The sequence below is a fragment of the Sinocyclocheilus rhinocerous genome, unplaced genomic scaffold (genome assembly GCF_001515625.1).
Source record: "Sinocyclocheilus rhinocerous isolate Xijiao unplaced genomic scaffold, SAMN03320098_v1.1 scaffold712, whole genome shotgun sequence".
Classification (NCBI taxonomy): Eukaryota; Metazoa; Chordata; class Actinopteri; order Cypriniformes; family Cyprinidae; genus Sinocyclocheilus; species Sinocyclocheilus rhinocerous.
The window spans coordinates 1,215,417-1,232,464 of record NW_015642789.1 but is presented as its reverse complement, the minus strand read 5'-3'; the positions used below and the strand labels follow the sequence as shown (position 1 = coordinate 1,232,464).

The window sequence follows — 17,048 nt, the reverse complement described above, 5'->3', positions numbered from 1 at the left end:
AAGAGGACTCTGAAACAAAGCCCTGGATGTGGTTCTAAATTGTCCTTTACGTGTTGGTTGTTAGTCTTAATCTTGTCTGTAGTGTCCTGTGAACAGTCCTTTACAACGTTTCACCCTGAGCGACGAGAATGGGCTTTCAACCACATGACGGTTCACAAGACGACAGGAGCACTCTACATTGGTGCTGTCAACCGTGTCTACAAGTTATCGGGAAACCTGACATTATTAGTATCCCATGATACTGGTCCAGAAGATGACAACAAGGCCTGCTACCCTCCACTTATCGTTCAGCCTTGCTCTGAACCATTGGTTTCTACCAACAACATCAACAAACTTTTACTTATCGACTACTCTCAGAACCGACTACTTGCTTGCGGAAGTCTCTACCAAGGTGTCTGCAAACTGCTACGGTTGGATGACCTCTTCATTCTGGTGGAGCCGTCTCACAAAAAGGAGCACTACCTCTCCAGTGTCAACCAGACGGGCACTATGTATGGAGTCATCGTGCCCTCACAGGGCAAGGATGGGACCCTCTTCATTGGTACAGCTGTGGATGGGAAGCAAGACTACTTTCCAACCATCTCAAGTCGGAAGCTTCCTCGTGACCCGGAGTCTTCAGCTATGCTGGACTACGAGCTACACACTGACTTTGTTTCATCTCTCATCAAGATTCCCTCCGACACCCTGGCGTTGGTCTCTCATTTCGACATCTACTACATCTATGGCTTTGCCAGCGGCAATTTCGTCTACTTTCTGACCGTGCAACCGGAGACGCCCGAGAACAGCTTGTCTTCCAGCGGGCCCTCAAACGACCTATTTTACACCTCTCGAATCGTCCGACTCTGCAAAGATGACCACAAATTCCACTCCTATGTGTCATTGCCTATTGGTTGTGTCCGAAACAGAATTGAGTACCGCCTTCTGCAGGCGGCCTACCTGGGCAAGCCTGGACGAGTGCTTGCGGCATCCCTCAACATTAGCGCTCAAGATGATGTGCTCTTTGCTGTCTTTTCCAAAGGTCAAAAACAGTACCACCATCCACCTGATGACTCAGCCCTCTGTGTCTTCAGCATTCGGGACATCAATGCACGGATCAAGGAGCGAATGCAATCCTGCTATCAGGGAGAGGGGAACTTGGAGCTTAACTGGCTGTTGGGAAAGGATGTACCTTGTACCAAAGCGGTAAGAAACCTTTTTGTTATTACTAGCCACAGCAGCTAGCTTACTAATTAGCTTGTTAAACCAGCTTTGAATTTGAAGCATTGTTAGATGTAGTATCTGAAACCCTAATCATGGAAGCTCTTTACAAATTGTACTACTTTAAAGGGGTCATATGATGCTTTTTTAAATCGCCTAGAAACACACAGCGTCTCCTTGACATGGCTGCTTCAACACTAACTGCGGTTACTGACACCATGCCTTCTTTCTTTGCGTGCACATTTGCGGCGGGATTATGCAAATATTTCCACATAGTGGGGTAGATATGTGGGGGCGTGTTAGAATGAGCCGTTTTAGGGGGGCGTGGCAGAGTCTTAACTTTGATAAAGAATATCTCTTTGGTTTTGAGACTTTAGTCTTTGCAACTTCAGGGATCTTATCTATGCACAATCAGCTTGTAACACTCCAAAGAGAAAGGAAAACTTGAAATCGCATCATATGACCCCTTTAATTGAGCTTGTTGTGTGCATGGCTTATTTAAGAGCTTTATTTCGAGTTCTCTGCCTTTGAATGATGTTCTCTTGGCGCAATATACATTTTTTTGCCCTCTAAGAAACTGACAGTTCCGAAGCCTGCTTTTGCTCACTAGAAGACCTCAGTAGATCAAAACAGTCAGATGGGGAATTGTTACTAATTTTGTTTTCTTTGGAATAAAGATAGGATCTGCATCATAATGTTTATGTTGCTGGTTGTTGTTCTTGCATATCCATATTTCATTCTTAAGAGTGTAACAGGATACTATCCAAGCAATCCTGTTGAACATTGCAACCTACAGGATTGAATGTCAGGCAGAGTTAGGGTTAGTCTAAGCATGAAGCACACCCCAACAAATCCCATGAAATTAATTTTAGACTAATCCTTTCAACTTGTTTTTGTAATTGTAAATTGTTTTTCAAAATATTCTTTATCCATCTGTAGTTATGGGTAATTGTTTAGCGCTGATAGGATGAGTGGCTTCATTAAAGTTTAGGTAAATGGGTGTCATGTCAAAGTGGTAATATTCCTCTCCAGAACAAATTTAATAAATAAGGCAGGAAGTTACAGGATGTCACACAAAAGACCACATGAAATTACTCTTGCGTTTTCTTTGTTCTTTACTAGTCTTGCTCCCAAAAGATCACAGTTTTTGCTGTTTAACTGGGGGTGTAAACAAATTGAATTATAGGCACTAATAATTCTCTGTGCGTATGTTTATTTACAAGTTACCACACTGACAAGTGGTGTGTTGATGCTTATATAAATATAAATATGAATGCGTGTATTGTTTTATGGCTGTCAGTAGAGTTGGGTATCATTTGAAATTTTTCGATTCCGATTCCGCTTATCGATTCCGATTCTTATTGATTCCTAGTTTTGATTCCAATAAGATAAAAATAAATAATAATAAAATAAAAATAAATACAACTGAACAAATTTCAGGTACAGAAATTGAAATGGTTCTAAAATGGAACTGGATCTCGATACCCAACTCTAGCTGTCATTGATTGTTTTGCATCTGTGTGAAATTTAAGAGAGAGTCTTAATGACAAACTATTGCTATGTGGTTTCCTCCAGGGCATCCTTTATTAGCTTCAGTAAATTCTCCATTAGCATGATGTCAGAGGTGATTGTCACTCTGAGGAAAACATTATTGAGTGTCTGACCAGGGTGGTCTTCATAGTAGCCGACTCCACTCTGGCCCCATTAAGGACCCTAGAGGATCCCCTGTCTGACCCCAGGGGGGCCGTCAGTGGCTTATGATGTCAGCCAGCCCTCCTCCATGTTTTTCTAGGCCTCATTAAAAACATTGCACTAGAAACCTCTTGCATCTTCTCTTCTGTTACTAGAGGAATGTCAGGATTGACTAAGGAGGAGGTCTGAGATATTAAAATATGAAGATATATGTTCTGTAAACACTCCTCAGTCAATGCCGTTCAATACATCTATGGTATTATGCAGGTAGATCTTTAACGATTAGCATAGCGAAGTCTGTGAGCCCACATGAATAAAACGCCACAACTCACCATCCTCTTGCTGCCACCAAGCTTTTTGTTTACTCCCTTTTCATGACCAGTAGGAGTATGAAAATATTTTTACAGTAAAATAATCCTCCTCAGACGTTTTCATTTGCTATTAGAGCTCATTTTACCTAAAAAATACTGCTAGAAATCCCCTACCGTGATGTTTTTGTTTAATTTCCTGTCAGTTATTTCAGGCTATTTTTGATTACTGGAAACATGGTCTCTGCGCTGACTTTGGTCTAGTTCCTTCGGCTTCAGTGTCTCTGCTGAATCACAGAGAAAGTGAAACTTAGAGAAACACAGGGTGATAGGAAGAGAAGTCATAAGCCGAGAAGACTGAATGAAAGATTTATCACAGAGCCCAGCTTGCAACTGTCTTCCTGCCTGGCCATCCTGCTCGCTGCTTTACATGCAGCCCTTTGATGCTATTCACTCATTCAGCCGGTGTTACGTTTCATCAGGCTGCCTGATCAAGCCTATCGCAGTGCTAGTTTGAGCACTGATCTAAGGAGGACACTCTTTTGATCAGGTGGCTTCCAAAGTAGCGACCCTTGTCCAGATTTGTGTATGGAACAATAACCCCCTACCTGAAACAGCAGTAATAGGAAATGGGTTCCAGTGATGAGCATAAGTGTTGCATGTGAATATCTAATCAGGCACTTTAGATAGGTTCCATAACAAAGAGCACAAGGGAAGCAAACTTTGGCGCTGAAGGTTAAAAAGCTCACACTCAGTGTAAGATTTTATTTAACAACATATATAAAATGTATCAATTAATTCAAGTTAATAATCGTATTGATTGATTAAATTCTATAAATTTAGAAATGTAACATTTGCTACTTTAGTTCATTTAAAGTAGCAAAATTTATGATACCATCCTTGCCAGATTTCATCATCAATTTGGGAAATTTTGGTCTTTCCCCATTGAAGTATATAAGCTGTAGAATGAATCCTTTTCTCTAAATTAGCATAAGATTTGCAAGACCAGAATATAGCTGCCCTAGGGCATTACCAAGATGAATACAGAGTGGACTGACTAAAAAGGATGTTGCATATAAACATATTTAAATAATGTAGTCAAAGGCCAACTGTTTTTGAGGAACAGATCTGAAAATCTCTAAGGAGGTTATTTTTGGATTGAAAAATAAAAGAAAACATGATGAAGAAGGGCTGGAACGAGATCTGCCGAGTACGAGGCATTTACATCCCTGCTTTATTGCTTTCCCCAGCTTGTGAAGGGCTGGGAGGCAGTAAAGATTTTATAGCGTGAGCCTGTAGTCGAGCAGGCTGATATTAAAAGGCTGCGGAGTGTTGGGGACGAGCAGTGCTGCGTTCAGCATCATGACCGAGCGTACAGTATCCATCTCTCTTACTCTACATGGCACTTTGAGGCCAGTGTCAGTCACAAACTCCGATGTCCTGAATCTAAACGCCGCTGAGTGTTGTAACTCGCCGCCCAAACTCAAATGGGGATTGATAGTGGCCCATGCATGCATGTGGCATGAAAAATGGACCATAGGCCCTCCCATTAGATTGTAAATGTTTATAAGCTTCAATCTCTTTAGTTTAAGGTGGTGTGTATGTGTGTGTCTGAGAGAGAGGATGAGATACAAGGAGAGAGCAATAGAAAGCGAGCGAGGGAAAAATATGGTGTTTCTTTTGGCCCTGTGGACACATATTTCACACTCTGACTAGTTACTAACAGTGTCCAAAAGTGGATATACATGGAGAACCAGAGGATTCTGTACATTTTCTGAAAGTCATTTCCAAGAGTCATTTCCACCACATCTTAAATGATGTTTAGCAGCATTCTGTATCGAAAATTTTATTTGTCAATTCAAATTAGGTAAATAAATAAATAAAAATAATAATTTGACAAAATTATAACTTAATTGAAAATACACACTAAAATATGTTGATATTCATATTTACTTAAAAGATGGAAATGAGGTGGAAGTTGTAATAAATAAATATATAAAGATTGAAAGTATTCATTTATTTATATGCTCATTTTATGCATTTTAATAGTATAAGATTGAAAGTCTGCATCTAGAAAATAGCAGAAATAAAGGTGGCGTGGTAAAAAGTTTTTAAAAGAAAAATGTTACAATTTGTTAGTTTTAATTAAAAAATTAATTGCAACAAAGAAGTGCCTGAACTTATAGAAACACTCTGTCCCTGACTAGATCATTTAGAGCAGAATTAGAGACTGTGTGCTTATGGTTTTGGCCCTGGTCTCATCTGTATAGGTGTTGTTTTCGGCTGGTGTGGTGTGTAAGTGTGTGTGAATGTGCTTTCGTCCCCAGCCGGGGTGAGCTACACTATTCTTATAGCACAGGGTAATGAGGCAGTCAGGGAGCCTGGCAGGACTCACCAGAGCAGAGCGGGAACATGAAAACCAAGCATCTGGCTGGGGAAACCACACTCAGTGGTCCGGTTACTGTCTCCTCTCAGAAACTGAACAAGAGTCCGTATTCTCTGGCCTTCACTGCAAATGCAAACTACCAGCTGGTTGGGCATCACTTGATAGCGTGATACACTAGTAAAACTGAATCCCACAGTCACTGAAAACGTGTAAATGTCAGAGAACAGTGATTTCCATGCTTGGAAAAGTCTTGGAAAATTTCATAGTGAATATACGCTACTGTTCAAAAGTATAGGGTCCATAAGATTTTTAAAAATATTTTTAAAGAAGTATCTTATGCTCACCAAGTCTGCATTTATTTGATTAAAATTACAGTAACAAACAGTTTTTACAGTTTCAATGAAAAACAATTAAAAATAACTGTCTTCAATTTTAATAAATTTTAGAAAAGAATAAATTATTTTGATGCAAAGCTGAATTTTCAGCAGCCATTACTCCAGTCTTCTGTGTCACATGATCCTTCAGAAATCATTCTAATATGCTGATTTGCTGCCCATGAAAGAAATTTGGATGTTTATTATCAAAGTTGTGCTGCTTAAAGTTTTTGTGAACACCATGACATTTTTTTAAGGATTCGTTGATGAAGTCCAGAAGAACAGCATTTATTTGAAATAGAAATATTTTGCAACGTTACTGTAACTTTTGATCAATTTAATGCATCCTTGCTAAAAATTAATTAAAACGCACAAATAACTTTTTAAGTGGTAGTGTGTAGGTTTTATCTTAAAGCCATTTAAAAATATATATTTTACAGTAATCCCAAATACCTACATTGATTTTTTTTGGTAGACAGTAAAAAAAATGCTACTAATAATAAAACAAGTTACAAATCATCACAGCACAACATTTCAGACAGTATTTTTGTGTGAGAGTGGTTGTAAAAATCCATAATTTTGTCTTAACAGTTTTTGATGTTATTTATTTATTTGCACTAAAAATGGTGCAAATTGACCTGTAGTGTTCCCTGATCCATTGCTTACCCTCACTTGACATCAAAACAACCAGCTGACGTTGGATCGGTTAATGTGATTTGCTTACAAAGTGCTTCCCTGTATTAAAATCAGTGCAACCTTTTCACCCTCTAACTGATGTCTGTATAAACAACCGAACTCACCTTGACTTTTAGATTCAAAGCAAACTGCTGACTCTCGGTTGACCTTTCTCCTCCTGTAGCCTGTCCCTATTGATGACTCCTTCTGCGGTTTGGACATCAACCAGCCCCTTGGCGGCTCTCAGCTGGTGACCGGACACACACTTTATACAGAAAACCGTGATCGCATGACCTCGGTGACCTCCTACATCTATAATGGCTACTGTGTGGCTTTTGTTGGCACCAAGAGTGGACGACTGAAAAAGGTGAGTCTTGTCGCAGATGGGTTTTTTGTTTTGGAACGTTGTGCTGAGAATCTGAGATGTGTACAGAGTTAGACGTGTTTGAGTTAAATGGACCGCAAACAGTGTGTCATGTTAGTTATTAATGGTGTCTTCTGGAGCACTGCTTTGAAGTGCTCTACTGGCCTCATTTAAAAGTAGAGATGGAGAAGAGGGAACCAGAAACTTTTTGACTAAATATTCAATAATTTTTTGTAGGATTCTTCTGGTTCTGTTCACTTTCCCGACCATAATGGGCAGCTTAAAGCGACCTCAGGGGTTCCTGTCTGCCTCCCTAGTCTATTAATTTTAATAGAATGTCTTCTCAGCCAAACCCATGGAAAGGATGTTAGACAGAAGAGCCAGACACTGTTAGGGTTATCATATGCGTTATTATAATCTCTTTCAGATAAAGGGCATAAAGAGAAAATGTGGTGTTAGATGCACCTTTTTGGTTGGTAATGGCAGCAATAGACAAGAAACCATCACTCAACTTCTATCACTTAAGTCAACATGAAACGCCTTTCACTACCCATTAGATTTGCTATATTTAACAAGAAACAGATGTCGTGTGGGACATAATTTTATTTATCTAAAATCGATCTTCATTTATCTAAAAACGTAGGCATAAATTACTGTGCTAACTATTGACACAATTTTAGAAAGGCTGTGTTACCTACAGTACAACATAAGCCTAAAACAATAACTAAATAACTTTTTAGCTAATAGGATATATTTATTTCTGCTCTAGATGTCGTCAGCCAAAAAGAAAAATAGTTTCTGAGCCAGAGACAGTTTGGCCTTTTTGATTTAGGATTATGAAAAACAAATTTTTTCTACATAAACCAGTTTTATTTTAGTATTTTTTATATTATTATAGTATTTATTAATATTTTGAATTATATTTATATATCTTTTATATTTTCATTTTAGTTTAAGTTTTAATAATTTTAAGTTTTGGCATTTTTATTTTTTTATATTTCTAAAAAGCTTTATATTTATTTCAGTTTTAGTTTTAGTAATTTTAGTACTTAAACTTATTTATTTATTTATTGCCAAAGCAACACTTCACTTTCATAAAAATGTAATATTTTATTGCAGCTTTATTTCAATTACTGAAACGGATTTGCTAATTATTTTAGTTAACAATAACGATACTGACATAAACATGAACTGAAATGCGCACGATTAATCCAATAAGTGTTTTGAGAAAGTAATTTTGATTTCATGTTGACTTTACAGATCTATTTGTGTGGTTCAAAATGTTTGCCCTTTGTTGAGCATCCAGTTCATTAAGTGTTGACATGTTAGCATGTGGCTAATGGAACTGCTGTGGTTAGTAGCAAGACGAGACTACCTGCAATAGGCAATTATGAAAATGACAAGGGGTCCGTCAGCTGCTTTTGGGACTCATGCCCCCTTTGGGGCACGACAGCGTTGAGTGACAGGCCAGACCCTGTTAGACGAGCAGGAACAGGCATGTCCTCACCCCACAGCAGCTGCAGGAGACACCAAAGGGATGAAGACAGAGAGAGACCTGCTCTACAAACATTGGTTTTGTCCCTCGTTCCCACCTGCCCCCCTACAAACACACACAAATAACAGCTGCCTTCCCAGACGCAAGGGAGAACGGACAATGTCAAAGTGTCAAACCGAGTGTTTGTTTCATGCCGGTAGCACGGCAACGTCCAAATTGTGTTTTGCGTCTTGATTAATTAATTTATAATTGAATCAGCACTGCAATCAGGAAGTGGCATCGGAGGCATTCGCTCTCTGTAATCCTCTTGTTTTAGTGGCTTATTAATTAATGTAATTTTTTTTCTCCTCGCGGTTGGTGAAATTAAATTAGGCCAACAGCGCTGTGCTCTTAGAAGTGCTGCCGTGGCATGTTTTTCTAGCCTCAAGCTTGCTTGGAGTCTCATATCGCCGCCCTAGTGGGCAGAACGGAGAATGAAACATACCGATATGGTGGAATTAGAGAGGTATTACCCTAGATGGAAATACTGAGTGTCTTGCGATAGTCTCTGCAAACCCTGAGAATTCAGTCACATCTGCACAAGGCGTAACAGTGTCGAGGAAGAGGATGAGACGGCCTTATGAGAGCTTGTGTGTTTTGGAAAGGTTAGGGAGCTATCAAAGCCCCAAAAAGTGTGTCTCTTGGAGAATACACAGACGAGCCTTGAGAGCTCAGGAAGCTGGGATTTGTGAGATACTTTGTTTTCTGTCCATGAGCCTTTTTCCCTGCTGTGCAACTCTTGAGTATCTGGCTTTTGTGTTCCAGCTAGGGCTGGATGATAATTTGGATATTTATTGAACATTCACCAAATGTTCTGTATGAGATTGTTGGTGATATAAAATTAAACAGCATCATGGACATTGCAGTGATTTTTATTTGGCCACAAAGATTCCTATTGACCATGTAGTTATGTTTTGAAATGTGTGAAAATATGTTTTAATACACTGATTTTAGAGCAAAACTGGCACTGGAGCTTGTTAGTTCAATTCATTTAAATGAATCAACTGTCAATTTAATCAAACAAACCACTGATTCAATGATTTGCTTGCGTCTCCTTGTGGCATTTTTTGCATATTAAATGTCTAGTGAAAAAAAATGTATGTAAATATTAATCTAATGTAGTTAAAAAATGAAACTTTTAATTACTATGTATTATACTGGTGCATATAAAATGTTTAAATATTCAAAAATAATAAAATAAATATGCAATATATTTTAATATAATATTAAATTATTAATTGAAAAAGAAATTGAAAAAAATATTATTTTTAACCAGATTGTTTACTGTATTTTACTTGTATACTACAATCAAGACATTTTCTATGTAGAATTTCTATAGCAATTTATAAATGTAATAATAAGAAGAATGTATTTTTTGAGACATATTCATATATATGTGTGTGTGTGTGTGTGTGTGTGTGTGTGTGTGTGTGTATGTATTTTGTTATTTTTATTAAATAGTTAAAATTTTATAATAATAATAACAAAATTTTTATATATCAATATATCAATTTTTTTATTAACAATTTTAAAAGTATAATTTCCTTTTAGCTGTATGACCTAGCCCTAGTTGCAGCCATGCTGATGTTACAAGATTTTGATGCTCTATAGGTGATATATTGTTGTACAGGGGTGAGTGGTTGCACCTCATTTTTGAAGAATGGAGTCTGTTGCATGATCTGCCTATTCCTGCCCTCCACCTGCAAGAGGAGGTGGAGGGAATGAGAGAAAGAGGGAGAAAGTGTAGCACAGCAGCAGTGAGAGAAGGGAAGAGACTGATGAAATGTGAAATTTAGCTCAGCTGAAGAAACCGGGCTTGCACTGCTGCCTGTAATTGGATTGGCTTCTTTCCCAAAGAGCAAACCCACCACTCTCTGTTGCCACTTTCTCTTTTTCTCTCCCTCCCTCTTGCTCTCACTCTCACACACATACAAAAATTCCCCATTCAATCGACACAGTTCCCTGCTGTACCCTCCCTCGCTCCAAGCAGAAGTTCCATGCTGGTTGAGCTCTCTCTCTCTCTCTCTCTCTCTCTCTCTATATATATATATATATATATACCCTGTTAAAGCAGATACAGTAGCTGGACTAGTAGCTGGACACACAAGTTGAGGAAAAAGCCCTTTGAATGAATTAATGAAAGTAGACCCAGGGTGCTATTGTCCACATTCCACCAGGCTGCTGTAGGTTAAACAGTTCCAACATTAGTCATTTTCACACTCCTTTTCTGTAGCTGTTTTAGGTTGAATGAAATATTGGAGAGTGTTGAATATAAGCAACATTAACAGCCATCCACTGGGCTCTGAGATTGATTAATAGCATGCAGGATTCTGAAAACGCCATAATCACTTTGGTCAATACAGACAACAATGATTATTTAAATGTAATAACGATGAATGATAAAGTGTGATGGTCAACTTTTACATGCTTGAAGTGAAATTGAGGATCAAAATGGTATAATGTAAAGTAGAAAAACAAAGATAACAGATTTGTTCTTTTGAAATATGGGCTTTAAAAAGTTCAGCCTAATTGGAAACCAAATTACTACCAAAAAAATATGGTATTACCATATGATATTATGGTAAAAAAATATATATTTTTTTGTTTATTGGCTTTTATTTATTTATTTATTTTTCCATTAAATTTTTTGGACATATATAATATATTATTATTATTGCATTTTTTAGATGTACATTGATATGAATATGAAAATTATTCATATATGATACCATTCATATATGATACCATTGCTATGCTGTTTTATCTACTAGTATTTTTCATTTTTATTTTATTTAATTTGGACGTGTATTATGGTAATACATTATTTCATTTCATTTCATGATATAGTCACTGCTATATTGTGGTGGTGTTCCTTTTTACTGTCAGAAAATGTAGGAGCGTTGTGTGTGTTATAGGCTCCTGACCTTACCCCAGTGGCAGTGCCCTCTGAGCTGATGGGTGGCAGAGCAGCGATACTGTTCACCTCAGCAGGATTTTGGCAGATAAGGGTGGCAAGGACAGTAGAATGAAAATCAGTGGCATTCAACGTCCCATTCAGCCATTTTATTTAGAGGTCAGGATAGCATCTGATTTTAGTAAGCGTGTGAATTTATATTCAGAGGGAAAACATGCAGTTCTAATACTTAACATTTATATTAAAATTAGATCTTATTTGTAAGCAGAACAAGATCTGCCATATTTGCTATTGAAAATATCAGCCTCTGTTAGCAGTATTGCGTCAGATTAATTATAGGGCATGAAGTTAAGTTTATATTGTGTTTTAAGCGCAAATCTCAGGGGAGAGTGCGGGCTTCCTGAGAGGAGGGGAAATACGTTAGGAGCGATAAGCCCCAGAGGGTTGCTTTTCTCTTTGATATTGTTAAAGAGGAAAAGACTGCATGCTCAAATTAGATCTTTAAAGTTATCCCACTGGGAGATTAGTGCTGATTTGAGATGGTCACACGATCTGTACTACATTAATCCAATCAGAGTGTAGGAATCGTGAACTGGGAGACTGCAGGAAATGGTGTGACTCAGGTTTACTAAAAAAAAAAGTCATTTGAAAAGAGCACCTGGGCTAATTATACGCACCCCCATTAGACAGTAGTTTGCATGACCTACATGGTAATTCCACTCATGTAAAAACCCCCAAAGGGACACTATTCTACATCTGCATTATGTAGTGTTGGGGAAGCTGCTTTAAAACTTAGCTACTGATACTTCAGAATAGATAAACAACAGTCAGGCAGCACTTCAAAAATATAGAAAATATAGTAGTATTTAACCAAATATATGATTATGTAATTTATTTTTACAATCAGAGCAGGATTTATCTGGCACAAAAATGAGGGATCTCAATAAATGCACTTACTAAAACTAGAAAACACCCATAAGTGACAGATAGTGTTGAACAACAGCGTGTAACTACATATACTACAAAAGTTTGGGGTCAGTAAGATTTTTAAAAATATATTTTAAAAATGTGTCTCTTATACTCACCAAGGCTGTATTTATTTGAGCAAAAACACAGTAAAAATAGTACTGCTGTGAAATAATATTACAATTTAAAATAACCATTTTCTGTTTTAATATATTTTGAAATGGAATTTATTCCTGTGATGGCAAAGCTGAATTCTCAGCATAATGACTCCAGTCTTCAGTGTCACGTGATCCTTCAGAAATCATTCTATCATGCTGATTTGCTGCTCGAGAAACATTTCTTATCTTTATCACTGTTGAAAACAGTTATACTACTTAATATTTTTGGGGAAGCCATGATCATTTTTTTCAGAGTTCTTAAATAGAGTTTAAAAGTATAGAAATCTTTTGTAACATTATAAATATCTTTACTGTCACTTGATCAATTTAATGTGTCCTTTCTGAACAAAAGTATGAATTTCATTTAAAAAAACAAAACAAAAAACTAATCCCAACTTTTGAATAGTTGTGTATTTTGTTTCATAAATATGTTAAATGCTGCTTAGACACTAAGAAGCTTTTTTGACTATAAAAAGCTTAATTCACAATACAACGACAGAAACCAGCAATGTAGCATTATATCATGTTACAACACTAGTTGGTGGAAAAACTAGCTCACTATACCATTTTGAAAACCGCTGCGCTACTGTCATTCTCCTGAGAAATGTAGTTAGTAGCATCTCTATTTTTAGTTAGCTTCTCCCCAACACTGTTTTTGTATGTTGTTATTTATGCCGCCATTAACATCTCATAAACAGCGCAGTGGGCACGCATGACCAAACTGATTTCTGTCATCTTGCTTCGTTTGTTAATCAGTATTTGGTTTGGACTGTGTTCCGACAGGGCTGGGAAGAACTTCTCAGGTGGCTTCCTTCTGGCAGGCATTTGAGGCCCTAATTGGACAAATGTCTCATTGAACTGGTTAAGTGAGTTTCTGGGCACCCATCCCACTCTCCTCGACACTGACATCATCGCTGACATGGTGGATGTGTTGAGGACTGAAACAGGGACGCAGCGGTGATCTGCAGCTGACTGCGGCACATGAAAGGAACGGCAGTTTAGTGGACCGACACGCAGCTGTGTCCGCTAGTTAGCTCAACCTCCATCGCTGCTCTCTCAGAAACGCCTTTACTTTGTTCCAAGCATCCCTTGTGGTCTAAGGTGGTGTTTGATGTGCTAGTTGCTTAAGTCTTTGATGAGCTGGGAAACAGCTGGATAGTGGCTTTAGCATGTTTAGCTTTCCCAGTCTGTAGCCTTCTGATTCCACCATGTCGTCCCTTAGATTTGGTCTGTAATGAGCCGTGGCTGAAGACGTGCTTTATTGTCTCGGGTGCACAGCAGGAAAGACAGTTGGAAATGTAACATGTTCTCCAGCACTTCTGTAACTTAGCTTTACGGCAACTTCAGAATAAAACCCTGTCCGTCTCATGAGAATACAAACAAAACCAGCACATATGCTCACTGAAATGTAGTGGTATGCATTTTCAGCCTGGTCTCATGTTTATACGTAGGTATTAATACGTAACATTTACAAGCACAAAACGTACACTTTTGTACGTTTTTATTAATGCTAAAACGTACAATTTAGATGTATTTCAACGTTTAAAACGTACAAATCGCTACGTATTTTTAGCTAAAAAACGTAAAAATATTTACGTATCTTTTATATCATTAAGATATTCATATCAATGCTTTTGATCATTTTATCAGTAAGCGATTTAGATTTTTAGACCCCTTAACCTACCCCCAAATCTTAACCTACCCATATAGCGAAAAGGATATAAAACGCAAATGACCGAAATATGCTGGAAAATAACCATTTTAGTAACAATATAGCATTAAAATATTTTTATAATCGCTAATTACACTCCTACCTATAAACCTAAACATTTCTGTACAGTATAAGAAAAACATGACAGACAGATAAATGCAATTACTATTACGTAAGTATTTGTACGTTTAGAGGCTGAAAATACGTCAGTATTGTACGTTTTAGTGCCTGTAAAAACGTACGTAAATGTACGTTTTATAGAACCACATTTTACATAAAATACATACGAATTATCATGAGATCACGTTGGTATTTTTAAAGATCCCATGAAATGGCTTGGCACAGTTTTCTTTTCTATGCTGACATAGTAAATTTTTTCAAAGCTAAAATCTTTCATTGCACGTCACAGCCGTGAAGCATGACTTACTTACTTTGAATTGTGTGTATCTGTTTAACAATAATATTTGGAGGACACTAGCATATAGATTTCTCAAAATTAAAGGTGCAGTCGCATTTACTGTTGTTCTGTGATTTTTCTCAGCCGACAATCAGTCAAGTTGGGTTCAGGTTGGTCATACCGATTTGTCACGCTGGCCAACAGAAAGCTGCTTGGTTTGAAAGTGACTTCTGTGTGAGCTGCGTTTCATACTTCTCTACACTATTGACAATGAACTTTTTTTCCCCACAAAATTTTGCTGAAATTTCGCCAATGTGGCTGTATCTTAACACACATGGTCTAAAAGCCACAAAACTCACTTTCCTCTCTCTCCAGATGTCTGTACTGCTCTTTCCTTAGAGAGATCGGCAGAGATCATTTTTACTTTAGCAGAAACTTAATGAGTCATTTAGAAACAGGCTGTCAGCGGCAAAAACCCTCACTAGAGTTTGCCCCACTAAGCAAAACTTGCCCGGCAGTTATGTGTTCATTTGTTTTTTCAAGGTGAAGAGAGCATCCGGCACATCGGTTTTCATACTGGTGGAAGTCTCTCGACATACTGCAACACTACAACAAATTATGCTGATGTGCAGCAACACAAATTGGTGTATCTGCAGTGTTGTTGGCTGAGGTTAAACTTTTCTCCTGCAGTTTCATAATTACTTAAATTGAGTGCTTTTTGTAAAAGCCAAGCTTTTTTCTTGTTTTAATTCCATGTTTAGTGTGGTCTGATATTATCCTTGATGTTCTGCTTCCAGAGTATTTTAGATTAAAAAAAGGCCATTGATTACAATACAGTATCTGCTGCCAGATACAAACAGCCGGGAGATGCATTTGTTTAAATGTTCCTCATGGTTTCAGTGTTGTAAGGAAGCTTCAATTATATTGAACACAAATGAGCAAAACAATAGAACATGCGTTTCAATCATCATAACAATTTCTCCCTCCTCCTTCAATTTCATGTTGAATTAGCATCAATCTGCCTGTAAATTGAATGCTTTGTCTTTTTCCGTCTGTCTCATGTCACTATCCACTTTCCACAAGATACAGTTGATGTTCCGATGACTTTGAAAAGTGTTATTTTTTCCATTTATCGAGACTCTAAGGCTCTGTTTTTTAGCCTGTTTGTGAAAAGTGGCTGTTACGTCACATTTTTAATATGTGTGGTCTGAGTACAAGTGTACTATTTTCAGACATTTTGTAGTCGCAAAAGCAGTTTTACCAGCAGATGCATCCTGATAGCATGATCAGGTGATTACAGTAATCATTATTGTCTGCTGTGATTGCAGATGGTGTTGCACCCTCAGTGCCACCTTGCTGGCTCTCAGCGAGATTGTGAGCAATCTTCCTAATCATGTTACTGTACACTGGGCAATTCAACTTCAATTTGCCTCCTACCAATAGTGGGAGACTCTGATTGGCTGTTGAAATTAGGAGCTGCGAGAGCACATATTGAAGACTGGCTTGCTCTGATTTTCCAATGGGAGCTTGTTCTTGGATTAGACAAGGAAGAGCCCAGTTCTTCAAGTTGATGCAACCCCTTTATAGGCAGCCAAGGTTGGTGTTTCAAATATTGCAGTAGTATCATAATGTTGAAATTCCTGTTAAACAGTGATTTATAGTCTCAAATCATAATAATAGTGATGTTTGATATATGTGTTTGGTTAGCAGTGCTATTTGACCATCTTTAGACCCATTTTTGGTGCCTTGACCCCAGGTTGACCCATTCGACTAAAGCAGCAAAGACAAAAAGACAGCAAGTGACTTCATTCTGCTATTCAGACCAAGCCTCACAGTTCTTTAGGAGGGATCTCAAGCATTCCTGGGCTGGTTAAGGACTGAAGCACGGCTAAAGAGCCAAAGGCTGAGAGATAGAGGGACCCTGCTGTTCCTTTCACTCATCAAACACACACACACACATATACACTTCTGCACCCAGACCTCTTCCACTTATCTTCTTGGCACTGTCTTCAGTAGGCCTTCTGTCTGCGTACAGTCGTGTGTCCGAGCCTTGTGTGTGTGTGAGAGCTGAGTACTGGCCAGCTGTCTTCTTCACTTTTGTGCCGCTGTGAGCTCAGTGCTTCGTCTTCTCTCTTTTCTGTGTCTCTGTGTTTTTGTCTCTCTCACACTGTCTTTCTAGCTAGTCCATTACATTACCATTAGACAGCCCACCCTGCAGTGATCTCATTACTGACACACACACACCTACTCGCACTCTCTCGTTCACTCTCCTTTTCTTCCTAGCTGTCTTTCGTTTCTCTCCCTCGCTCTGTTTTATTTCGTGAGATTCTGTTTTTTTCTCTCTGTGAATTATCGCTCTTTTGTACTCAGTC

General features: G+C 38.1%; 1 protein-coding gene across 1 annotated transcript in view; it reads left to right on the top strand.

Annotated features, from left to right (window-relative positions):
• Window positions 1-17,048, top strand: part of LOC107756355 (plexin-A2-like) — an 86,212-nt gene that overhangs the window by 39,242 nt on the left and 29,922 nt on the right. Inside the window, exon 3 of the mRNA XM_016573404.1 lies at window positions 6,817-6,999. Within this exon, the coding sequence (XP_016428890.1) occupies window positions 6,817-6,999 (183 nt within the window). The remainder of the gene's footprint in view (window positions 1-6,816; window positions 7,000-17,048) is intronic.